The 22,381-nt window shown below is 46.7% G+C and overlaps 1 protein-coding gene across 1 annotated transcript in view; it reads right to left on the bottom strand.

The window, feature by feature from the left end:
* The window catches only part of LACTB (lactamase beta), a 29,293-nt gene extending 17,020 nt beyond the window's left edge, over positions 1–12,273 (bottom strand). Inside the window, exons 1-3 of the mRNA XM_066592304.1 lie at positions 12,009–12,273; positions 2,127–2,193; positions 22–212 (exon numbers count right to left, since the gene is read on the bottom strand). Coding sequence (XP_066448401.1) covers positions 22–212; positions 2,127–2,193; positions 12,009–12,194 — 444 coding nt within the window. The 5' untranslated portion in view covers positions 12,195–12,273. The remainder of the gene's footprint in view (positions 1–21; positions 213–2,126; positions 2,194–12,008) is intronic.
* Positions 12,274–22,381: the final 10,108 nt, after the last annotated feature.

Consider the following 22,381-nt stretch of genomic DNA (forward strand, 5'->3'; position numbering starts at 1 on the left):
TTATATCAGCACTGTCCACACCTTTTCATCTTCAAACTCCTTTTCTGGGAACTCCGGCACATACTTCTGCACTGGTGCATCTAGATCTAGCCGACCCTCCTCCCACAGTTTGGCCACTGCTGCCATAGTAAAGGATTTGCTGATACTGGCTACACGCATAACGCTGTCTGGTGAACATGGAATCCGGTTCTCCACATCAGCAAACCCAAGCCCTATAGAAAGGAAGCACAGCATTCAAGAGTGCTTAAGTTATTATATGGATTTTACAAATAATCTGAATGCCAACCCTGTAAATCTTATAGCAGTCTTAACGCCTCCACAAACCCTTACTGTATTCTTGCTGCTCATGAAAAGGATTTTTTATTTGCTTCGATATATTAATATGAATACAATCAATTTGAATGGGAATTCCAGTCCAAAGCTATTGATGACCTATCCTCAGGAGAAGACATCAATAGCAGAACAGAGGGGGCCACCAGAACCACTACTGATCAAGTGATCTGGAGGAGCTTGCAGTTGGCTGGATGTCTCAACACAACGGGAATGGGAAACAGCTGCACTACTAAACTGGGCCACAGCAAAATAGACAGGGTTTTGAGACTTGCAGACAACCGAAAGCTCCTTCACATGAGCTAATTGGTGGGTGGTGGACCCCTGCCGATCTATTATTAATCTATCCCGAGGAAAGACCATTAATAGATGTGGACCAGAAAACCTCTTTAATACACTTAAACAGTTATAATGAATCCATCTATGCAGATATTCTTTATTTTAAAAACTAAAGAAAAAAAAAGTCAGATGAGAAGACTTTCCCCTGAAATCATCATTTACAAAACAAGTCAATCTGTAACAAGAAGCTCTTAGTCCGCCTTCACACAGGCAGTAAACGGTGCGGGATTTCCACAAGTGGAATCACCGCGGAAATTCCACAGCATTTACAGCACAAAGGAAAAGGGAGTAGGTCCGGCTTAGGATAAAAACTCTTTCTTTATTGAGAAATCCAGGCAGACATAGAGGAACAAGAAGCATGTGCCGTCTTACAGGTTTCATGTAAGCATGTTGCCTTGAAATCATAGACAACTATGGATTTTTCACTAAAGAAAAAGAGTTTTTAATCACATGCTGGACCTACTACCTTTTCTAGTGCATCTGTTGTGGTTTCCAACTACATTTCTCTTGAAATATAAGGGTTAAATTCCACAGCGGATCCACAATTAAAAACGTAACTAAATCCACAGCTAAATAGAACGCCCACAGCGATTCCACCCTTTAGATCGCAGCTTAGGTTCTGTATACGTTGCATTTAATTTTTATGAAGATTTGTGGATTTTGGTTCCTTAGACCAGTGTTCCCCAACGCCAGTCCTCAGGGACCCCCAACAGGTCATGTTTTCAGAATTTCCTCAGTATTGCACAGGTGATGTAATTATCATCAGTGCCTCAGACATTGGCACAGGTGTTCTTACTACAGGAGATCCTGAAAACACGACCTGTTGGTGGTCCCTGAGGACTGGAGTTGGGGACCTCTGCCTTAGACAGTGCCCCTCCAATTTCACCTTACTTTACTGTGCCTTTTTAAATATGTATAAGCTGGTACAGAGATTAGTGAATTGCTGTAGGTCCAATTTTTCTAACACTCTCATCTAGCTATAAGTTGCTGTTGAATAGCATGGCAGCCAATAAAATGAGTGAACTGGCCGAGTCCACCAGAAAAGGTGATATTCCTGCATATCGGCATCTGTTCTGGCTCTATGAGTTTCATATGGCCTAACAAGACACACGGACAGGGAGTGAACCTGAGAGACTAGATACAAAATATGTTTCACTGCAGATAATGAATACACGTATGTGGAGAAATCAACAAACCAAAGAGAAACTTTGTTTCATATTTTTTGTACGCACAATAATATTTGATGAGGCCTCCCAAAACACAGGGGGATAATACAAATGAGCCTTCTGTCCCTCATTTCTCACTCTTGAGTTTTCATAACAAATCCTGCTGTAATCATGTTTTACCAAAACAATCGGCTTTGTGTGCCGTGTCTCCAATATACCAGCTGTACTGTTATCTCACTAAAGCGTTATTAGATACTTACAGCGCCGTGTGATGACATTTCTGTCACTTACCTTCTGTCCAAACCGCTTGTCCATCCACAGAAACAGCCACCACTATCCCTGGAGATCCCACTTCATCCTGGAAAGTAATGTACACTGATCATATCCATATCATTTGTGGTCCTATCATGTGCCAGACTCCAATCTACAATGAAAACTCCACAAAGTAATTCTACAGTTGCAATCAAAATTCTTCACCGCCCATTACCAATTAGGGTTATTAGCCAAATTTAGCAACTTTCAGCTGTTTGCAAAGAAAAACAATTTAAATGACTAAACTCAACTAATACAGTAACAAGTGGTTTCTCCAAATTCAACACAAAATGCTGCTTTGCATCACTCCTGCAGTCTGAGAATTAGGCTGCCTGTCCATGGCCGTGACGGAATATCGCTAGTGATATTCCGCCATGGGGGAGCACTGACAGGTCTCCGTGATGAGCCTAACTAATAGATAGGCTCACCATGGAGAATCGCAGCATGCCGCGATTTCAATCCCGTGAGCGGAAAATCGCTATGATTCTCCGCTCGTGGACATTGCGCTGCACTTTCCATAGTTAGCCTATGGAAAGCATTCACTATGTTACCCGCGGCCGGTTTATCACTGCGGATAATGCAGTGACATATCACCAATGGACAGGCAGCCTTAGGCCTCCTGCACACGGGCAGATTTGCATTGTGAAATCCATAGCGGGATTCTGCAGTAAATCCAGCCCATAGCATGCAATGAGAAAATGCGATTTCCTGCCCACAAGCGGAAAGCGATTGTGATTTTCCGCTCACGGGAAAGAAATTGCAGCACGCTGCGATTTTCTGTGGGCTACGCATAGCCGGCTTCCATTGAAGTCAATGGAAGCCATCCGTCCCCCGGTCATTCAGCAATCTTCATTGCAGAATGGTCGTGGAAGACGCATCACCATAGCGACAGTGCGGCAGCCCCTCAACTGTGCAAGTGCTGGCCAGCACATCGCCATAGCGATGGCGCAGCGTCCTTTGAACTGCGCATGTGCCTCATTGAAATCAGTGGGAGAGCTATGCGATCCGAAACGGATTAATGGCTTTTCCATTCATTTCCAAGGCACTACTGTAGTTGGTAGAGCAGCTGTTCAAAATGTAATACATAGCCAGACGCCAGCTCCTGACATTGCTCATGGGCGATGGCCTCAAGTCTACTAATATTCTTGGTTTGTGTGCTGCATTTACCCTCTTCAAATCCCAGTAAAGATTTTCTATAGGGTTCAAGTCAGGTGACTGATGGCCACTCCAGAATCATCCAGGATTACTTCTGGAACTAAACCTTGCGGGACTGTGAGGTATGCTTGGGATCATTGTCCTGTTAGGAGGCCCAATAACACCCATCTTCCGTTTCCTCACAGAAGTCATGATGTTTTCTCCTAGTATTCCCTGATATTAGATTAAATCTTGCCCAGCACATACTGCAGATTTCCAGTGCTAGAAGTAGCAGAGCAGCCCCAGAGCATCACTGAGCCACCGCCATGCGTCACTGCAGGCCGGCTGTTCTTCATTCTTCTTCCTCCAGACATACTGTTAACCTACAAGCCCAATAACTTCTGTGGCCTCTTTATGTGGTTTTGAACATATTGGAACTGACTATTCTTCTGCTTTTGGGTCAGTAGAGGTGTGCATCTTGAAGTTCGGGTATAAAGACCTTCAGAGTTTAGTACGTGCCCTACTGTGCAGATGAGAACCTCAGTGCTGCTGCCACCAACTCCTGCCGCAGGTCTTTTACAGTCACTCAAGGGTTTTTGACCTCCTGCCTCCTCAGGAATCCAGTGGTAGGCACTGATCGCTTTCTTTTTCTGCCATCTCTAGGTAGTGTAACCAGTGTCCCTTAACTATGAACTGGCAAACTATGCTTCCAAGTGTATCTGTAGGAACATTCAGTAGCTTTCTATCTTTTAACCTACTTGCACAAGGCAATGATCTCTTCTCTTAGCTTTTTCTTGGACTACTCTTGTCACTTAGGGCTCCTTCACATCCCCTTCCGTATTTACACAACTCACATAGACTTCTGTGGGGCCTTTGGTACGCAAGTGCACACAAAAGTAGAACATGCTGTATTTTTGTTTGCGTGCGTGAAACATGCTCTTGAGGACGACCACATAGAAACCAAAGGGCTCTATTCTCCAAGTACTGCGGGTGCAAACCCTCTCGTGCGAAGCCGCCCTCAGCCATATTTCTAGCATGCAATCAAACATCATGGTTAAGAAGCCCTAATCAGTGTAGGTGTTTGAGGAGTTTTATCTTAAGCACACCTGATGCAACTAATGAATACCCTACTGAGTTGCATCAGATGTTCTTGAGACAACACCTGATTTGCAAATGTGTTCTCTTATGAGGGATTCTATTCATGGTATGGACCAGGCTTTCTCCCCTTTTATGATCATCACCTGGTTTTGGTTTCAAAATATACAGGACAAAACCTAAACAAAACTTGTATCTGTGAACGCACTCCTAAAGCGTACCTCTGGTCCTCTGCAAACAAAGATGGCCGCACCACTTCTCTGACTACCTGTTACACACTGCATTAGTCTATATGACACTACATGCTGCTCTGACCGGCCAGTGAGGTTCATAAAGGCAGAGCTGGCCAATCAACGTGACATAAGGCTTATTCATCATTGCACCCCAAGCAAGCTCGGAGTGCAGAACACATGCTCTTTCTGTTCATCATTGTCAGGAACATTTCTGGAGCACAAACTCAGGCTGTTCATTATTACTAAAGCACACTGCACAGAGTGGGGTCTGCAAAGCATCGCACAACGTGCTAGGTGCCCGTAAGTGTGATGCGAGGTGAGCATTAAAAACAAGGGGAAATACTCCACTAACTTCCGCCAGGGCTATGCCAGAGGATCGCTTCTTCCCTGAAGTGATGCAAAACAGTTTTGATACAAATAAGCCTCGCATCCATGGGGAAAACGCATGTTGGCGATCGCGATATTGAGTTTCACGGCCTTAGCTTTATTGGGATGTAAAAGAAACAAAAGTAGCATTTTTGCATTATTCCTTCTTTACGTTGTTTGTTGTTTTTTTTAGCTCTAATGTAACGCATTTCTTTCCTTTTGTCCAAAAGTAATCCAGTGCCAATCACATCATCATAACCACTACTCATTAAAGCTGCTTGTCCACGGCCGTGACAGAATAATCGCTAGCGATATTCCGCCACAGGGGAGGAGAGGGGAGCACTGACAGATAGACTCACTGTGGAGAATCGCAGCATGCCGTGATTTTAATTCCGCGAGCGGAGAATCACTATGATTCTCCACTCGTGGATGTCAGGCTTCCATAGTTAGCCTAAGGCTGGATTCACACAAACGTACATCGGCCGGGTTTTCACGCCCAGCCGATATACGTCGTCTGGGGAGATGCGGGGCGGGGCTAATTCTCGGAACTTAGCTCCGCCCCCATCCCGGCTCCTTTCATTGCAAATAGTGCAGAGGGGTGGAGAGGAGGCAGAGAGGGGGCGGGAGCTCAGTTCCTGCTCCTGGCTCTTCCATCCCCCCCCCCGCAGATCAGGATAACGTATATCGGCTCAGCGTGAAAACCGAGCCGATATACGGTCATCTGAATCCACCCTAAGATTGTTGCTATTAATGAATAAAACTGCTGCAATAAGTGCTTTCTGTCTAGGATCCTTTTTCTTCACACTTCTGGTGAAATGGTGTGTTCTGGCTACTGCTCAGGTTGTTCATCATTGCATCTGCTGGAGCATGAGCACTCTACACTCCAGCAGGCCACAGGTTACTCTGGGACTAATCCAAGAATGTAATGCTGAATACACTAGTGGACCATTAATGATACTATGCACACTGTGCATCAACTAGTCAGAGTAGCAGTGTGTCATCTTTGTCCAGAATCGAAGGGTCGCTATAAAGCTTCTATTAGGGCTCTTACCCACTGGTGAAAGATTTTCCTGCGATGTGAGAGTGAGAATGCATGATTTTGAAACCAATAATTTTCAATGGTTTTATTTTCATTTGCAATGTTTTCACTCACTCCAAGTTGCGATAAAAAAAATCTGCAATATCGTCCATTGCTTTCAATGGAGCCGGCGGCAGCAGTCCCCGCCCATTGAAAACAATGGAAGAGCGCAAAAGAGATTTGGAATCCCCCATACTGAGGAGAGAGAGGGGATCTCTTACATATCTCCCCATAGTTGGAGAGAAAGGTGGGCAGGGCTAGAGGGCTTTCCCGAGAGCAGGGGAAGGGCTAGTTAGAGGCGGGGCAAGAAGGTGGATCCCTCTAGCCTTGCCCCCTCTATTAGTTAGAGAAGAATTACTATGAGAACCCCTCTACCCCCTATGCAAGTGTAAGGGTGGCCTAAAAGGGGTTATCCGGCTACAGGCAACTTCCCTGTAAATGCGGCTTCACACTGGCATAATGGAACATGCAAAATGTACGCAATGCACAGAGAATAGAACCCTTAATTTCAATGGGTTCATTCACAATTTTGTATTTTGTCTGCATTGCGATCGTGCAAAAAACCAAAACATAGAACATGCTTTATTTTTCTACATATTTGCACACTAAGGCCTCCTTCCCACGAGCGTGACGGGCTCCGCAGCGTAATATTCCGCTGTGAAGCCCGTCACGGCGCCCCCCAGAGCCCCTATACTTACCTGCGGGAGATAGCGTGAAATCGCTTCCCCGCCCACCACCGCCGCGTCACCGCTCGTCACCGCTCGTCACCGCCCACCGCTCTCGCGTCACCAGCCGTGTCACGTGACGCGGCCGGATCGCGTCATTTGGCGTCATATGACGCTCGGCGGTGGGCGGGAAAGCGTTTTTTCACGCTATCTCCCGCTGGTTACAGCGGGAGATAGCGTGAATGGACGGCTTCCATTGACTGCAATGGAAGCCGTCAGTGCGTACAGCCCGTCCTCACCCGCAGAAAATAGAGCATGCTGCGGGTGAGGACGGGAGAAATCGCGGTGCGTAATTCCGCGGTGGAATTACGCATCGTGAGCATGGAGCTATTAGGTTCAATAGAACCTAATAGCTGCGTGCAACGCAGCGGATTTTCGCCGCGAATTACGCGGCGGAAATCCGTTCGTGGGAAGGAGGCCTTAAGGTTCAATATAGAAGTCGATTACAGCCTCTGTTTCTGCAATCAAGCAGGAACAGGTCGGGTTGTCAGCGGTTAGTCACAGCTGAGAACCTGGAGGAAAAGGGAGAAGCGGTTTTTAACCGCTTCTGCCTTCTCTTTTCCCAGGAACACTGTTTAACCCCTCACATGCTGCAGTCATTGCTGACTGCGGTATCTAAAAGGTTTGACAGAAAGTTTTAAATAGTTTAAAAGCTTTAAATATTGGAAAGATAAAAAAGAACAAAAAAACTGTCCATAATTGGTATCACCCTATCCTTTGCAACCCATACTATAAATCATTACATTATTTATCCAGCACAATAAATTCCACAAAAAATAGCTGTTGTCTGTTCATCTTGCTTCCCCAAAACAGGAATAAAATAATCAAAACGTTGTGAGTTTTCCTCAAAATGGTGCGAATGAAAACTATACGTAGTCCTGCAAAAACAAACCCTCATAAAGCTCTGTTGATAAAAAAAAAATAAAACTTTTTGTATTAGAATGTGGGGACACAAAAGAGTTTTTTTTAAAAGTAACCTAACAAAAAAAGTGTTTATATTGAGTAAAAGTAGTAAAACATAATAAAGCCTTTATAAATATGGTACTCTCTTAATTGTACTGGCTCGTAAAATACAGTTAACATAATATTTATACTACATGGCGAATGCCATAAAAACAAAGCCCCCCAAAAATGGTGAAATAGCTTCCCCCCCCCCCCCACTGTTCCACAGCAAAAAAAAAAAAAAGACAAAGTTAGTAAATACATTAGAAGTATCTAAAATTCATTCTTATAAAAACTAGAATTCATTCCACAAAATATTATAACCGCTGGAACACAAAAGGGAAAAGGATTATGTTCATAAGGGGTTAAAATGCATTTAGGACTATTAAGTTTGGTGCCAAATATATTTATACGAGACATAAATTCAAAGTCTACAATAAAAAAAAGTACATTTTAGGAGGATTTTTCCAAATTTAATGTGACTGTTGGGGGATAAAAGTTGCATTCGGTGTTGAATTTGGAGACCCCGCTTGTTAGATTAGTTGTGTTGAGCTATTTATAAGGAATCTGTCAGCTTGAGCATACCGTCCAAACCGCAGGCAGAGTGATATACGGGGAAAGATTCAGTAGAAGGGCTTATTCACACGAGTGTATATCGGCCGCGGTTTTCACGGCTGGCTGATATACGCCAGCGTTTGATGCACGGGCTCGGTGTGCATGCCGTCGGTCGAGGAGAGACAGCTGATCTCTGCTAAGCTGTCCCCCCCTCGCCGGCTCACCTCCTCTCTCCTCCCCTCCGACTGTTTGCAATGGGAGGGGTGTCATGGGTGGAGCTAAGCTCCCGCCCCTTGTCTGCAGCCAGTAATGGTAGGGGGTGGGGCTTAGCTCTGCCCCCGCCCTTTTCCATTGGAAACAGCAGGAGCGGAGGAGAAAAGGGGTGGGGAGTTTAGCAGTCATGCTGCTAAACTCCATCCCACCTCCCTTCTCCGGCTGCTGTCATTGACTCCCATAGGAGTCTATGGTAGCGTCCGTAGTCCGGCCAGGAAGATAGTTCCAGGACTATCTTTCCTACCCAGTGTAAAAGCGTCTAACCGGGCGCTTTTACGCCGTGGCAATACACCTATGTGATTTAATGTATTAGAATCCAATGCATCAGATGGTAGTGTATATTGACCAGCCGTGAAAACGGCGGCCAATATACGCTCGTGTGAATCAGCCCTAACTTCTAATTTAGTCATTTAAATTTGTCAAATAAACCTAATGTGCAGTGGGGGGAGGGGGGTGGTCGAGTAATTTTGATTGCAGACGATCTTATATTCACCTTTTACAGATATCCTCAAATTCATTCCTTAGTAGCGACTTGTGGTAATATTGATGCGCCCATGTGGCTGGCTTGTCGTATGCTATTACAGTAAATGAAAGCAATATTCTAGCTCCTTTTTTTATAGTCTCACCCCTCTACATTCAGTGGATTCCACTTTTCATAACATTAAAGAGGTACTCCCATCTTGGCAAGTTATCCTCTATCCACAGGATAGGGGATAACTTGCCGATCGGTGAAGGTCCGACCCAGAGATATCCCCCCTGGCGTGTAGCTGAATCATGATGACGGTAACTGTGCATGCAGGGCTCTGCTCCATTCACTTCAATGGGAACTGCTGGAAATGGCAGAGTTGAAGTGCTCAGTGATCTCTTATAGTCCCATTGAAGTGAATGGGACCACCAGAAATTGCTGAGCACTTCAACTCGGCTATCTTTGGATGTTTCAGCTATCCTGTGGATAGTGCAGTGGATTCATTGCAGGAATTCTTCGCACCATGTAAAGAGTTTTTTAAATCCCTCCCCATGGCTTGTACTGTAAACGCTGCAGAATTTCTACTGGGATTCCACTAGCAGACGTTCCGCAGCGGATACGGCCCGTGTGAAGGCGACTAAGGGTTCATCACGTGGACCAGAATTAGCTGCCATGCAAATCTGGACCAAATCCGCATGTCTAAATGCAGATTTTGACGCAGAACTGCTAGCAGAATAAAACCATTTTTAATTCTGCATCAAAATTAGTACATTAGACATGCAAATTTTGGTGTGGATTTTTCCTTACAGTGGCAATTTTCAGAACATGTAAAAAAGGCCTAATATGACCCTTTCATGCCAATTTTACAAAAGCAACTACAGATGTGCAAAATATGGACACTTTTAGCATGCTATGTCTTTTACCCTTACTGTCAGATATGGCAAAAAGCAGGGGATCTACTAAAGAGAATCAAGAAAAGGCATGAACAAAAAGAATGAACACTGTTACTAATTAGTAAAAAGATAAAAAAGGGCATAAAAAAATGTTCTTGTGCAGGATAGACATGGAATAATCAGGATATAAATGTAGTTATATTTCACAAAAGCAGATACCTAATCAAACTACTAATGACCACTTGTCTGTCTGTATGTGTGTGTGTGCTTCTCATGCTCCACCCCTGGTGATGCCATCGAAGGTCCTACAACATATATAAAACACATTAAAAAATGACACACTGAGAATACAACTAAGGCCGCCTGCAGACGAGCGGGTCGGATCCGGCAGCGAGAATTCTCGCCGCGCGATCCGACCCGAGCGCCTGCAGGGACGAGCGCGTACTCACCCGCGCCTGGCGGCCCCGGCTCTTTCATGTGCCGGCTGCCGCGCAGCCGGCGCATGCGCAGACCGGAGCCGGCGGCCGGGTGAGTGCGTGCCCCGCAGAAAATTAGAACATGCCGCGGTTTGTTTGCCGCGCGAGATTTCGCGCGGCCAAACTGCGGCCGTCTGCATAGGAGTGCGTATTTTAATGCACTCCTATGCAAACTTTCAGCGGCGGAAATCCCGTGGCGGGAAATCCCGCGGCGGGATTTCCGCTCGTGTGCAGGCGGCCGTAGTCGTTATTATCTCAGAAGACACAACTCAGCAGTCCTGACAGAACACACTGACCTACCACCACCACAGAGATCTGGTGGGCTGAAGGCCCTGTGGTGATGTCACTGCTGTGGGAGGAGCCAAGCTGTGTTTGTCTTGTGTGGTAATCAAGCTACTGTGAGTGTGATGTGCCACCAGAAACACTGCTACCATAATGTCCTAATAATTACTAGTAAATGTGGAATGAACAGGTTACATCTAGGGTTCACAATGAAAGGAATATTGATCATTCTTTTTCTTCATTCTTTTCAGTATGTCCCCAAATGCAGTTCAGAAATAGGAACTTCTGGGGACCTGCCGCCCAGTGAGAGGGTGCTGATCTGTAAGGGCCCGTTCTCACTAGCGGTTTTTGGTTCTGTCTAGCTATTCCATTGTGGAAAAGAAAACACAAGTGAATAATGGAAGCCGACAGCTTTCTATTTACTTCTGTTGTCTTTTGACAGCAATGTTAAAAAAAAAACAAAAAAAACCCAAAAACTGAAATGTTGCAATCTGTCTTGGTTCCGTTTTTTTTTGTTTTTTAACTAGAATAAAAATAGCGTTGCAGCCCGCGCTTTTGCTTCAGTTTTAAAAATAGAATGGCAACGGAAAATTTCCAAAGGGCGGTTTCACATCTGCGCTCGTGGTTCTGCTTTCCTGCTGTGTACGGGGAATCCCATGCGCGAACGGCTCCGTCTCTGGACGGCACTGAACAGCACGATCAGACCCCATTGACTATAATGGCGTCCGTTCAGTTTCCGCTCAGCTGCACGGCTTTAGATGGAAGACATATCGCTGCATGCATCACTTTTCCTTCCGCTGGTTCGAGCGGGATCTGTGCTCCGATCGCAGGTTCCACCGCAGATGCGTAACCACCCAAAGCGATTGAAGAGGACGATCTCAAGCTACAACGCATGTGAATGGGCACAGAAACCGAAGCGGATTCTCTGCGTATGGGATGCAATAGTTTGGGGCTTATTTCGCACGGATGTACTTGCAAAGGCATTTCCGCACGTGAAAAAGTTGCCAGTATAACGCGACCAAGCGAGGCCTTCCATTACAATAGATTCATTCAGACGAACGTGTTTTTTCTGCGCAAAATATTAGTCTGTGAAAAGATTAGCCCTGACGTTCGTGTGAATAAGCCCTTTAACACACAGTAATCACTATTTATAGCCGCCAACCCCTTCCAATCCGGACAGCCCCATGACCGCGGCCGGCCTGGATACATCTGTAGAACCTCGTGCATTCCTGACAGTTCTCCCTGCTGCGCTAGCACACAGCGCCGCGGCGCATGTTGGCGCTACTGCAGTGCGGGCCGCGCCGGGCCCCCTTCCACGGACACTGCAGCCCAGCAGCCGTTACCTTGACTCTCCGCAGCAGCTCCCGGCTCCTGGCTGCCGCCTCGCTGTAGGCCGCGCGGACTTTCCTTCTTTTCTGTTCCTCTTCCTCTCCGGGCCCCTCAGCAACTCGAACCGCTGCTACAGCGAGACCTAGGCCGAGCAAGACCCGAGGGAGGCCGCGGACGGGCCGCGCTATCCGGGCCAGCATGTCTGCAGACGTCCGCACCTCCTTATACACACTAAACTTGCTGTCTAAATAGGAAAACCGAGTCGGACCGGTTCTTTGATTCCCCTCTACAAAGGTGTGGTACAGACCAAAACTATAATAAAGTAGCGTTTATTAGGACTAAACCAAAGTTTCATTCCGGGGGTGTACTATAGTAAAAAAAAAAATCTAAATACTAAGGTAATTTTCATAAGCTGCCTATGATTAATGTACATTTCAGAGCTATGATAAAAAAAACAGACTTTCGGAAGTTTTTCTGTAGAGCTAGATCCAGGTGGTTTGCGTACCGCGTAGCTAGGAAAGTAGTGTAAATTTGCCGCTAATTCATTAACGTAGCAGAAACACGGTTCACGTTTTTAGGGAGAGGTCACAAGGGGCCATGACACAGCTGAAAACCAGCGACATGTGACTGTTGTGTAGAGCAAGCGAGCGAAAAGCGGACAGGTGCTCGCATAAGGCACTACTCACTCAAGTAATTTGCCTTAGCGAGTACGCTCGCTCATCTCTACTGCTGTGTGATTTTGCCAGAAAGCAGCAGTTTCACCCCCCAAAAACCACTCGCCCATTACAATTGCCCGTGCAGGGTCATGGCGGAAATAGCTGATTTCTGGTTAAAGCCGGTCTCACACGAAGGAGTCGGATTCCGGATGCGGAATCCGGCTGGGACCCTGGCTGGCGAACCTGCGCACCTTTGTTTTCTGTATCCAGATGACCGCAGACGCTCGCCGTCAGTCATGCGCAGTACCATTTTTTCCTTTTTACATGTTTTCTGCGCCGTCACTAGGCGATGACGCGGGTACTCACAGCCTATCCGCAGTGTCATTTGCAGCTGGGCTGCGGGTCGGACGGTTTCTATTGACTTTAGCGGAAGCCGTCCGTGTGGATTCTTCACAAAAATAAAACATGCTGCCATGTTAAATCCACTCGCAGAAATCGTTAATCTGCGTATCTGAGCAGACGTGCGAATGTTCTATTTTTTCAGTGGGTGCAGAATACCACGGATTGACCGCTCGGGTGAGAAATCGTTCATTCGTTTACATCTGCTGTATAAGTGAATGAGAATGACGGAACGATCCGTATTTAAACCAAACGATTAGTGAACGAGCTGATCATGATTTCTAGTCCTGCATAAAATGAAAAGCGAACAATTTACTGTTTGTCGTTCGATTGTTGGCTGCGTTTACACTGAACGATTTCCCTTCACAACCGTTCCGTGTAAAAGGGCCTTGAGAGTGAGGTGATACTGCAGACACAGGCTTGGGGGTGCAGGACATTTGTCGTGCCTTCCGAGACAGCCCCCAAAAATCTGTGACACTCCTGCTGGATTGGGGATAGTTGCCAGGGATGAACTAACAATCAATTCAAAAGCCACAGAGGGCAAATTCCACCCGTGTGCCCTTGCCCTCACACCTACCAGCCATGAAATCCAGGGTACAGTCTGTCGCAGTGGTTGCTACGCAGTCACATCGCATCTCGGTTCCAGCTTCGATGCCATGATGCAGGTCCACTGACTGTAGATTGGTAATGGCCTCATTGAGACAACAGTATTCTTAGCACTATTTTACTTCAGTAACATAGTATGTTAGGCTGAAAAAAGACAAATGTCCATCTAGTTCAGCCTGTTTTCACCCCCTCTTGTTGATCCAGAGGAAGGCAAAACAACCCCAAATGAGGTAAAAGCCAATTTCCCCCATTCTGTGGGAAAACATTCCTTCCCTACTCCATAATGGCAGTCAGAATAATCCATGGATGAACACTCCTTGTAGACCACAGCAAGGAGTGGACTTGCACCACTTCTGTGTTCTTCACCCCCTCCTCATTTTGGCTTGTAAGGGGAGCATTCACACACAGGGATTTGGTTGCATGAACAACTGCATTTTTGCAGTGGTTTTCCCCATTTGTGTTTTTTGCCAGTGCCGTGTTTAGCACGTACAGACCACCCTGTGTGACTGCAGCCAAATACTGGCATCTGAATGGAGACTTATCCTGTGTTTCCACATAGCAATTGTGGCCCAAATCCTACCCGTGGCAGCCAATGGCCGCATGATCTTACTGGCATTATCAGGGGCACATTTTTCTAACCTGACATGTTATTTTATTGTGGTAATAACTTTGAAATTCCTTGTCTTATATAAGTGATTCTGAGAATATTTATTCATGACTAGAGATGAGCGAGCATACTCACTAAGGGCAATTGCTCGAGCGAGCATTGCCCTTAGCGAGTACCTGCCCGCTCGAAAGAAAAGATTCGGCTGCCAGCGCGGGTGACAGGTGAGTTGCGGCAGTGAGCAGGTGGACTGGGAGGGAAGAGAGGGAGAGAGAGATCTCCCCTCCGTTCCTCCCCGCTCTCCCCCGACGTTCCATGCCCGCCGCCGGCAGCCGAACCTTTTCTCTCGAGCGGGCAGGTACTCGCTAAGGGCAATGCTCGCTCGAGCAATTGCCCTTAGCGAGTATGCTCGCTCATCACTATTCATGACACATGGTACGTCATGATAGCGCTCAATTTACGTCAATGTTTTGTGTTTAAGAAAAATCCTACATTTACAGAAAATTTTGAAAAATTCTCAGTTTTCATACTCTGATTTTTTTTTGCTTATAAGACAGATACTCAAACCACACCAAATAGTTAACATTTCCCATATGTCCACTCTACATTGGCATCATTTTGGAATTGTCCGATTTATTTTGGACATTGGGAAACTTGTAAGTATAGGAGGCATTTTTTTCTAATTTTGAAGACAATAGCCAAAACTGATTTTTTAAAGAGAAAAATGTGTTCTGAAGTGACATTTGCAGAGCCCCTGAAGTACCCAGAACAGTAGACCACCTCGAAAGTGTCTTCTAATTTGGAAACTAGACCCCTCATTTTTGACCTCACAAATCAGTAGTGGTAGTTAATAGCGTTGAGCCATGAAAAGTTCTAGGTTTTCCAATAATACGTAAATTTAGCGGCAAACTTTAAATTTTCGAGAAGGGTAATAGAATGTAAAGCATTCCACAATTTGCTACCCAATTTCTCTCTAACAGGGTGTTGTGGAATTCAATGTTCCGTCAATATGCTGTGAGGCTCCAAATCAGAGGTGGTTATGGTGGCCGCCGTGAGAAAGCAATGAAACACAGAGATCAGGCCTGTGTCTAGAAGCAATCTGTGTTTATTCTGTACATTGTCATTTCTTATACAAAAAAAATAGGAGTATCAGTAGGCGTATCAGTGCAAAGGCTAGTGTTACAAAGTTCAATCTGTTATACTGAGGTCAAAGTACTAAGGTGGTGAATAATTGCGTTTTCTCAATATACATGGCTTCTTTTGTTGGAATGTAGACTGACTGTCTAGTACCTTGATTCTTTATCACAATCTACATTTTAATCACATGCCCTAGACAGCAGTTAATGATCGAAGCATTCCATTATCCTTTGATCATTGTAACGAGATTAACAAGATCTTGGAGACATGATGGACATTTAAGATTACACCTCTACGTAATGTAATTAAGTACTAACCTAAATGTACAAGCATTTATCAGAGCTTTTCATAGGACACAGAATAGAGTGTACAATTTAGGCCTAAAGCCTCCGGAAACGTGTATCAAAGATACATACATATATAAATTAATATGTTCATAACCCTCACACAGGGAAATGTGGCCCACATGTGGCTGTAAAATGCTGTTTAAGCACGTGGGAGAGCTCAGAAGGAAAGGGCAGTCATTGGGCTTTTGGAGCACAGATTTTGCTGGAATAATTTTTGGACGTCATATCACATTTGCAGAGCCCCTGTGTACCCAGAACAGTGGACCACCTCAAAAGTGACTTTTATTTTGGAAATTAGACCACTCAAGGAATTCATCACAAGGTATGATAAGTGACTCAGGTTGTTTGGATGGTAGGCAACATTTGGCCATGTAAATGAAAAATTATAATTTTTAAAAAAGAACCTATAGGTTTAGCTCCAATATTTTTATTTTCATGAAGGGCCATATGAGAAAGAGCACTACTAAATTCCCTACCCAATTTCTCCAGAGTACAGAAATGTGTCATCTGGACATTATCTGCTATTTGGATGCAGGGCTCAGAGGCAAAGAAGCGCAGATTTTCCTGGAATAATTTTTGGATACCGTGTCGCATTGGCTGAGGTAACAGGACCACCAATGGCAACCAATACACCTCTTTGACTAAGACCCCATTCTATTTTATTGTACATTTTATCTGTACGTTTTACTCCGGGTTTGGGGTTTCAAATACTGATGTAAACACTGACCAAATACACCATCTGAATGTGGCCTTATGGAGTCAAACAGGTTTTGTCATTGTGTCTTACATGTTATCCCGAAAAAATGTTGCTACCTTCGACACAGGTATGAACTCAGCCTTACGTTGCTACTTACCACTTACCTAATCATTGCCAACCATGTACACCCCTTCATAGCAACAGTATTCCCTAGTGGCAGTGGCCACTTACAGCAGGATAATGTGCCCGGCCACACTGCAAACATATTTCTGGAATGGTTTGAGTAACATGACAAAGAGTTCAAGGTGTTAACGTGGCCTGCAAATTACCCTGATCTTAGTCTTATCGAATATCTACCATATGTGGGCTGTGCTAGAGGAACAAATTCAATACGCCTTGTCATTTATATGACTTAGGGCAACCTCACACCAGCCTAATTTCATTGTGTATTACGCACACAATATATTCTTGAAATGGAGTCAAGGAAAGTACATTGACTTTCATTGATCCATTCACATTTGGGTATAATCATTGCGTACGAGTGGTAAAAACAAAAACACAACATGTTCTATTTTACCACGACACAGAGCCCTATTCTCTGAGGGGAGGGGAGGCAGGCGGGTGTAACAGACCGTTTACAATACAACAGATCCTCTAAGGTTATGACTAACTGGTGACTAAATAGGAACCCATTACTGCCTTCTTCTAGCCTGCTGTGCCACTAATCTATCATAGCACAGTTGCCTATAGGGGCACTGTTTTAGGACATGGATCCCGGCCGTCTCCAGTCCTCTTGCGTAGCATACACAGACTTTAGAATACATTGATATCTCCAGCTCCCTTGGGCAGGATTCCACAGCTGACTGATGAACAGTCACACCCATACTCATGATTAGCAATCTAGTCTATATAAATATCTCTCTTCCTAAGAGCCAGGCTTGAAGAAGGTGTCTGAGCACACAAATGCGTTGCCACCACCTCATACTAGTATGTTTATTCATTATTTTTAATTTTGTTTGTAGGGCTTTTCAGTCCGTAGGGTTGTAATAAAACACCTTTGGATATTTACACCACCACTGGGAGCACCGTTTATCATTGCCTACCAGATGGGATGTTGCATGTGTTCTTACTTAAGATTGCCCCTGTGAAGTTAATTACCCGCTTATGACCCACCCCTTGGAGCACTTTTTGTTTGTTTATTTCACATTGTGTCTACTTTGTTACCTTCCACCCACCCACATTGGATTTGGAATTTCCACTAACCCGCTCCTGTTTCTCAAATGTCCATGTGACCAGGTAGGATATGCATCGCTGTTAACATTAATCATTTCATTGCCTACCAGGACTCCAGGCATGGCGGCCCACCCACACCAGTAAGTCTGCCTTTTGTTAGAGCCATTGTCCTATGGATTCCAACCCCAGGAGAGCTGCCTTTGTTTAATTTTATTCTGCCTTAAGTTGATGCCATCAGTAGGCAAGGAGGGTATTAGCATTAGTGTATCTTGCCGCCACCAGGAAGTCCTAGTGGAGGAAAGATTGACAGGGAGGGCAACGCCCCCTGAACGTGATTGGCTGCGCAGCTTAGTTTCCTCAAGGTCCTGGAAGCAGACAATAATACTGCAGCTGGAAGTTCTTAAAGGGGTGGTCTCGCGAAACCAAGTGGGGGTATACACTTCCGTATGGCCATATTAATGCACTTTGTAATATACATCGTGCATTAAATATGAGCCATACAGAAGTTATTCCACTTACCTGCTCCGTTGCTAGCGTCCTCGTCTCCATGGTTCCGTCTAAATTCGCTGGCAGCTTGCTTTTTTAGACGCGCATGCGCAGTCCGGTCTTCTCCTTTCAGCACGAGCCGCTTCAGTGTGCTCCCCGCTACAGCTCTTCTGCGCATGCGCAGATGAGCTGTCACTGCTCGGGAGCGCGCTGGAGCGGCCATTCTGTACCTTCCTCTGTTAGAGGAAGGTGCAGAAACGGGAGCTGCCGTCCGGAGAAGCCGTCCAGCTGTCCTGCCGCCCAGGTAAGTGATGGGCCGGGGGGGGCTGCCGCTGCGCCGGGGGGGGGGGGGGGGGGGCTGTCGTCGCTGTCGCCGCTGTCGCAGTGATGCGCCGGGGGGGGGGGGGCGGCTGTCGCTGCGATGGGGGGGGTCTGTCGCTAGGCCGGGGGGGGGCTGTCGCTGCGATGGGGGGGTCTGTCGCTGCGATGGGGGGTCTGTCGCTAGGCCGGGGGGGGGGGGGGCTGTCGCTGCGATGGGGGGTCTGTCGCTAGGCCGGGGGGGGGGGCTGTCGCTGCGATGGGGGGTCTGTCGCTAGGCCGGGGGGGGGGGGCTGTCGCTGCGATGGGGGGTCTGTCGCTAGGCCGGGGGGGGGGCTGTCGCTGCGATGGGGGGTCTGTCGCTGCGATGGGGGGTCTGTCGCTAGGCCGGGGGGGGGGCTGTCGCTAGGCCGGGGGGGGGGCTGTCGCTAGGCCGGGGGGGGGGGGGGCTGTCGCTAGGCCGGGGGGGGGGGGGGGGCTGTCGCTAGGCCGGGGGGGGGGGGGGCTGTCGCTAGGCCGGGGGGGGGGGCTGTCGCTGCGATGGGGGGGCTGTCTCTAGGCCGGGGGGGGGGGCTGTCGCTGCGATGGGGGGGCTGTCGCTAGGCCGGGGGGAAAGTGATGGGTCGGGGGTGATGTTCACTGACAGGTGAAGGCCCCGGAGCCCAGCGCTGGGCTCCGGGGCCTTCACCTGGGCTGAGGGTCTAGCGCTGGGGAGCCGGGGGCTAGCGCCGGTTACCTGCTGCCTGGCGGTGGGTGACTGGTCGGCGGCTGCGGGGCGTCTGGTCGGCGGCGGCTGCGGGGCGTCCGGTTGCCATGGAGACACAGCTGGCAGCGTCTCGGGAGCGCGCACGTCGGGCTGCAGCGAGCGACGGGGAAAGAGCCGGCGGCCATCTTGGAGAAACTTTTATAAGTTGCTGAAACGCTGGAACGGTAAGTACAAACCAGCTAGGAAAGTCATTTACAGGGGGGCTTAGTAATGTATGCTTAATTAGGGGGATTGGGCAAAAAAAAAAAATCACTGCTTCCTCGAGACATCTCCTTTAAGTAAAGGACTGCGGACTGCACCTCTGTGCGTTGATGGCCACTGCTGCTGCTCAGGATTTTCCCTGCAGAAACCCTCATTCTCCGGCGGCGGAGCAAAAGCCGGCATCCCGCTCTGTATAGCCGAGTGCCTTGCCCATTACTTGCTGTGTAGGCTGCTTGCCGGCAGCGGTGCAGAAGCCGCTCCACTGCCCCTCGCCCCATGTGTTTGACATAGCAGTGCCAAGCAGGGAGAACAGAGTGCTGGCCCTCCCGTAACTCACACAGGCCGTGCAGACGTACAGCGGCACGGCCAGCGGCGCGATACTCCGTGCATCCCCAGCACACTGCATCACGACAGCAGAGAGCGTACAGCCACAGGGGGACAGTAACCTACCACATGCGGCGGCATAGAGCGGCAGGAGGCGGCGGCCTGGCAGGGCACTTCAGGGACCCAACTGTGTCCCCCAAAGCGACTGCCAAAACTCGCAGAACAGCGCCCACTGGACACCTACTACTGTGGGCTTACGGAGCTGCTACACGCTGTTTAAGGACCTCCAAGCTCCTTCCCAAATCCCCTCTCAAACCCCTACCTTCTGGTGGCGTCAAGAAACACTAATACCGGCAAGGGGAAAGGTTTGGGATAAATGATAGAAAACCAGGACCAGATTGAGTGACTGAAATGCCTTTTGGACATTATGTACTTAATTTGCATACTGCACACTTGGAGGAAGAAGAGATTGTGGGCATGGCAGCAGTATAAACTGACTTTAAAAAGCCATGTTTAGACTTGTCTTTGTGTCCCCTAAGGATTAGGATTGGTTTAGAAGTCCAGCGGGCGGTCCCAACATTTGACACCTGCATGCATATTTACATGGAGACCACTCACTGACTCCTAAACACAGAATGAGCAGGGATTTCTATGGAGAAAATGCAAACCCCATCTTTTCCTACAAAACTATATTAATCTGTTCCACTTCACCTGCTCTTACAATAAATTACACAGCATTTCCAAGCAGAGAGGTTTCCTATAAGGCCAGTTTCACACAGCATCTAGAATTACTTGACTCCTTTTACTAAAGTGCAGCTTTGCCAAAAGTTAGGTAAAAGTAAAGTGTCTAAATACATAGCCTTTTGGTTCATGACATGGATTTCTTTTGTTTTACTTTCACAGAAAAAAAAAAAAAAAAAAGTATGCATACCTGCAATTCTGGCATTGTACAATTTAATGGTGTCCACTAAGCAAGATTCATTTTTTTAGTTTTGTGGCAAATCTAAATATACTGTTTGAATGTTCAAGTCCTAATACATTTTTAAATAAAGTTAAGTCACTTGCATTATGTATTACCGCATATTGTACTTAATAAGTCTTGTGGCGGGCCTTAAAGGGGTTGTCCCGTGAAACAAAGTGGGGGTATACACTTCTGTATGGCCATATTAATGCACTTTGTAATGTACATCGTGCATTAATTATGAGCCATACAGAAGTTATTCACTTACCTGTTCCATTGCTAGCGTCCTCGTCTCCATGGTGCCGTCTAATTTTCAGCGTCTAATCGCCGGATTAGATGCGCTTGCGCAGTCCGGTCTTTTCTGAATGGGGCCGCTCGTGCCGGAGAGCGGCTCCTCGTAGCTCTGCCCCGTCACGTGCCGATTCCAGCCAATCAGGAGGCTGGAATCGGCAATGGACCGCACAGAAGACCTGCGGTCCACCGAGGGTGAAGATCCCGGCGGCCATCTTCACAAGGTAAGTCAGAAGTCGCCGGAGCACGGGGATTCGGGTAAGTACTGGACGGTTTGTTTTTTTTATGCCTGCATCGGGTTTGTCTCGCACCGAACGGGGGGGGCTATTGGAAAAAAAAACCCGTTTCGGCGCGGGACAACCCCTTTAATGGATACAATACAGGACTTAGTAGGTTTTGAATACATGGCATGTATGGAAACCTTCAGTACAACCCCAGCTACCATAGCAAACCATCCGCATCCCGAGATAATGACCAGTAGGCGGAGGGAGAGCGTCTGTCTCTCCAACAGCATAGATGCGGCGGTAAACAGGTACAGCCCGAATTCCAAAAGGATCTATACTTGCACTATCGCAGGTTGCTGCAATGCAGACAGAGCAGTTAGCTTCTAACTCAAGTTATTAGTTACGTCCCAGTAACATTACTAACCATTTTTTCACAAGCCCATGACAGCACCCATGAGACTGCCTCCCATTCAAACAGGATACCGAAACCACCTAGATCTCTAAAAAGCACAATACAGAAGGAATTACCAGTAATCAGTTGATCAGCCCACAACAGCAGTGCTAATCAATCTTGTTTCCCTTTTGTCCATGAGGGATTAAACTACATTAATATCTAGGTAGGTTGATAACCTAAATTACTGAAGGCCAACTGCTCATTGGATTGAAGAACACATTTTAATGACACTGATCTTGAGGAATCCAGGGAATTCTTTTCCCAACCTGCCCCATGCAGAGGCAACAGTAACTGAGGCGGTGAAGGGTGTTCCTGCCTTTAAAGAGATCTACTATGTTTCAACTTCCTTTTTAAATGGGAGGGCGATCTCACGGTTGCGGTCATAGGTTGCACCAGCTTCTCTGAATACCTGATACACACTGTACATTAGTATTCATTAGTCACTACACCTGCTTTGTGTAGCCAGTGCTGTCAACATGAGCAGTGCTGTTCAAGTCTTAATGCACTTGTAGCGACAGATGACTGAGGGGTTAAAAAAAAAAAAAGAATATTCTAGAGATCAAAAAAGTTGCCATTACATATTTTTTTTCTTTAAAATAAAAAAGTTGAGAATCTAGATCAAAAGAAAAATTGAACTGATGGAATCCAACACAAGCAGCAAAAGGTTAAGAAGACACAAAAAG

Source organism: Eleutherodactylus coqui, chromosome 2 (genome assembly GCF_035609145.1).
Source record: "Eleutherodactylus coqui strain aEleCoq1 chromosome 2, aEleCoq1.hap1, whole genome shotgun sequence".
Classification (NCBI taxonomy): Eukaryota; Metazoa; Chordata; class Amphibia; order Anura; family Eleutherodactylidae; genus Eleutherodactylus; species Eleutherodactylus coqui.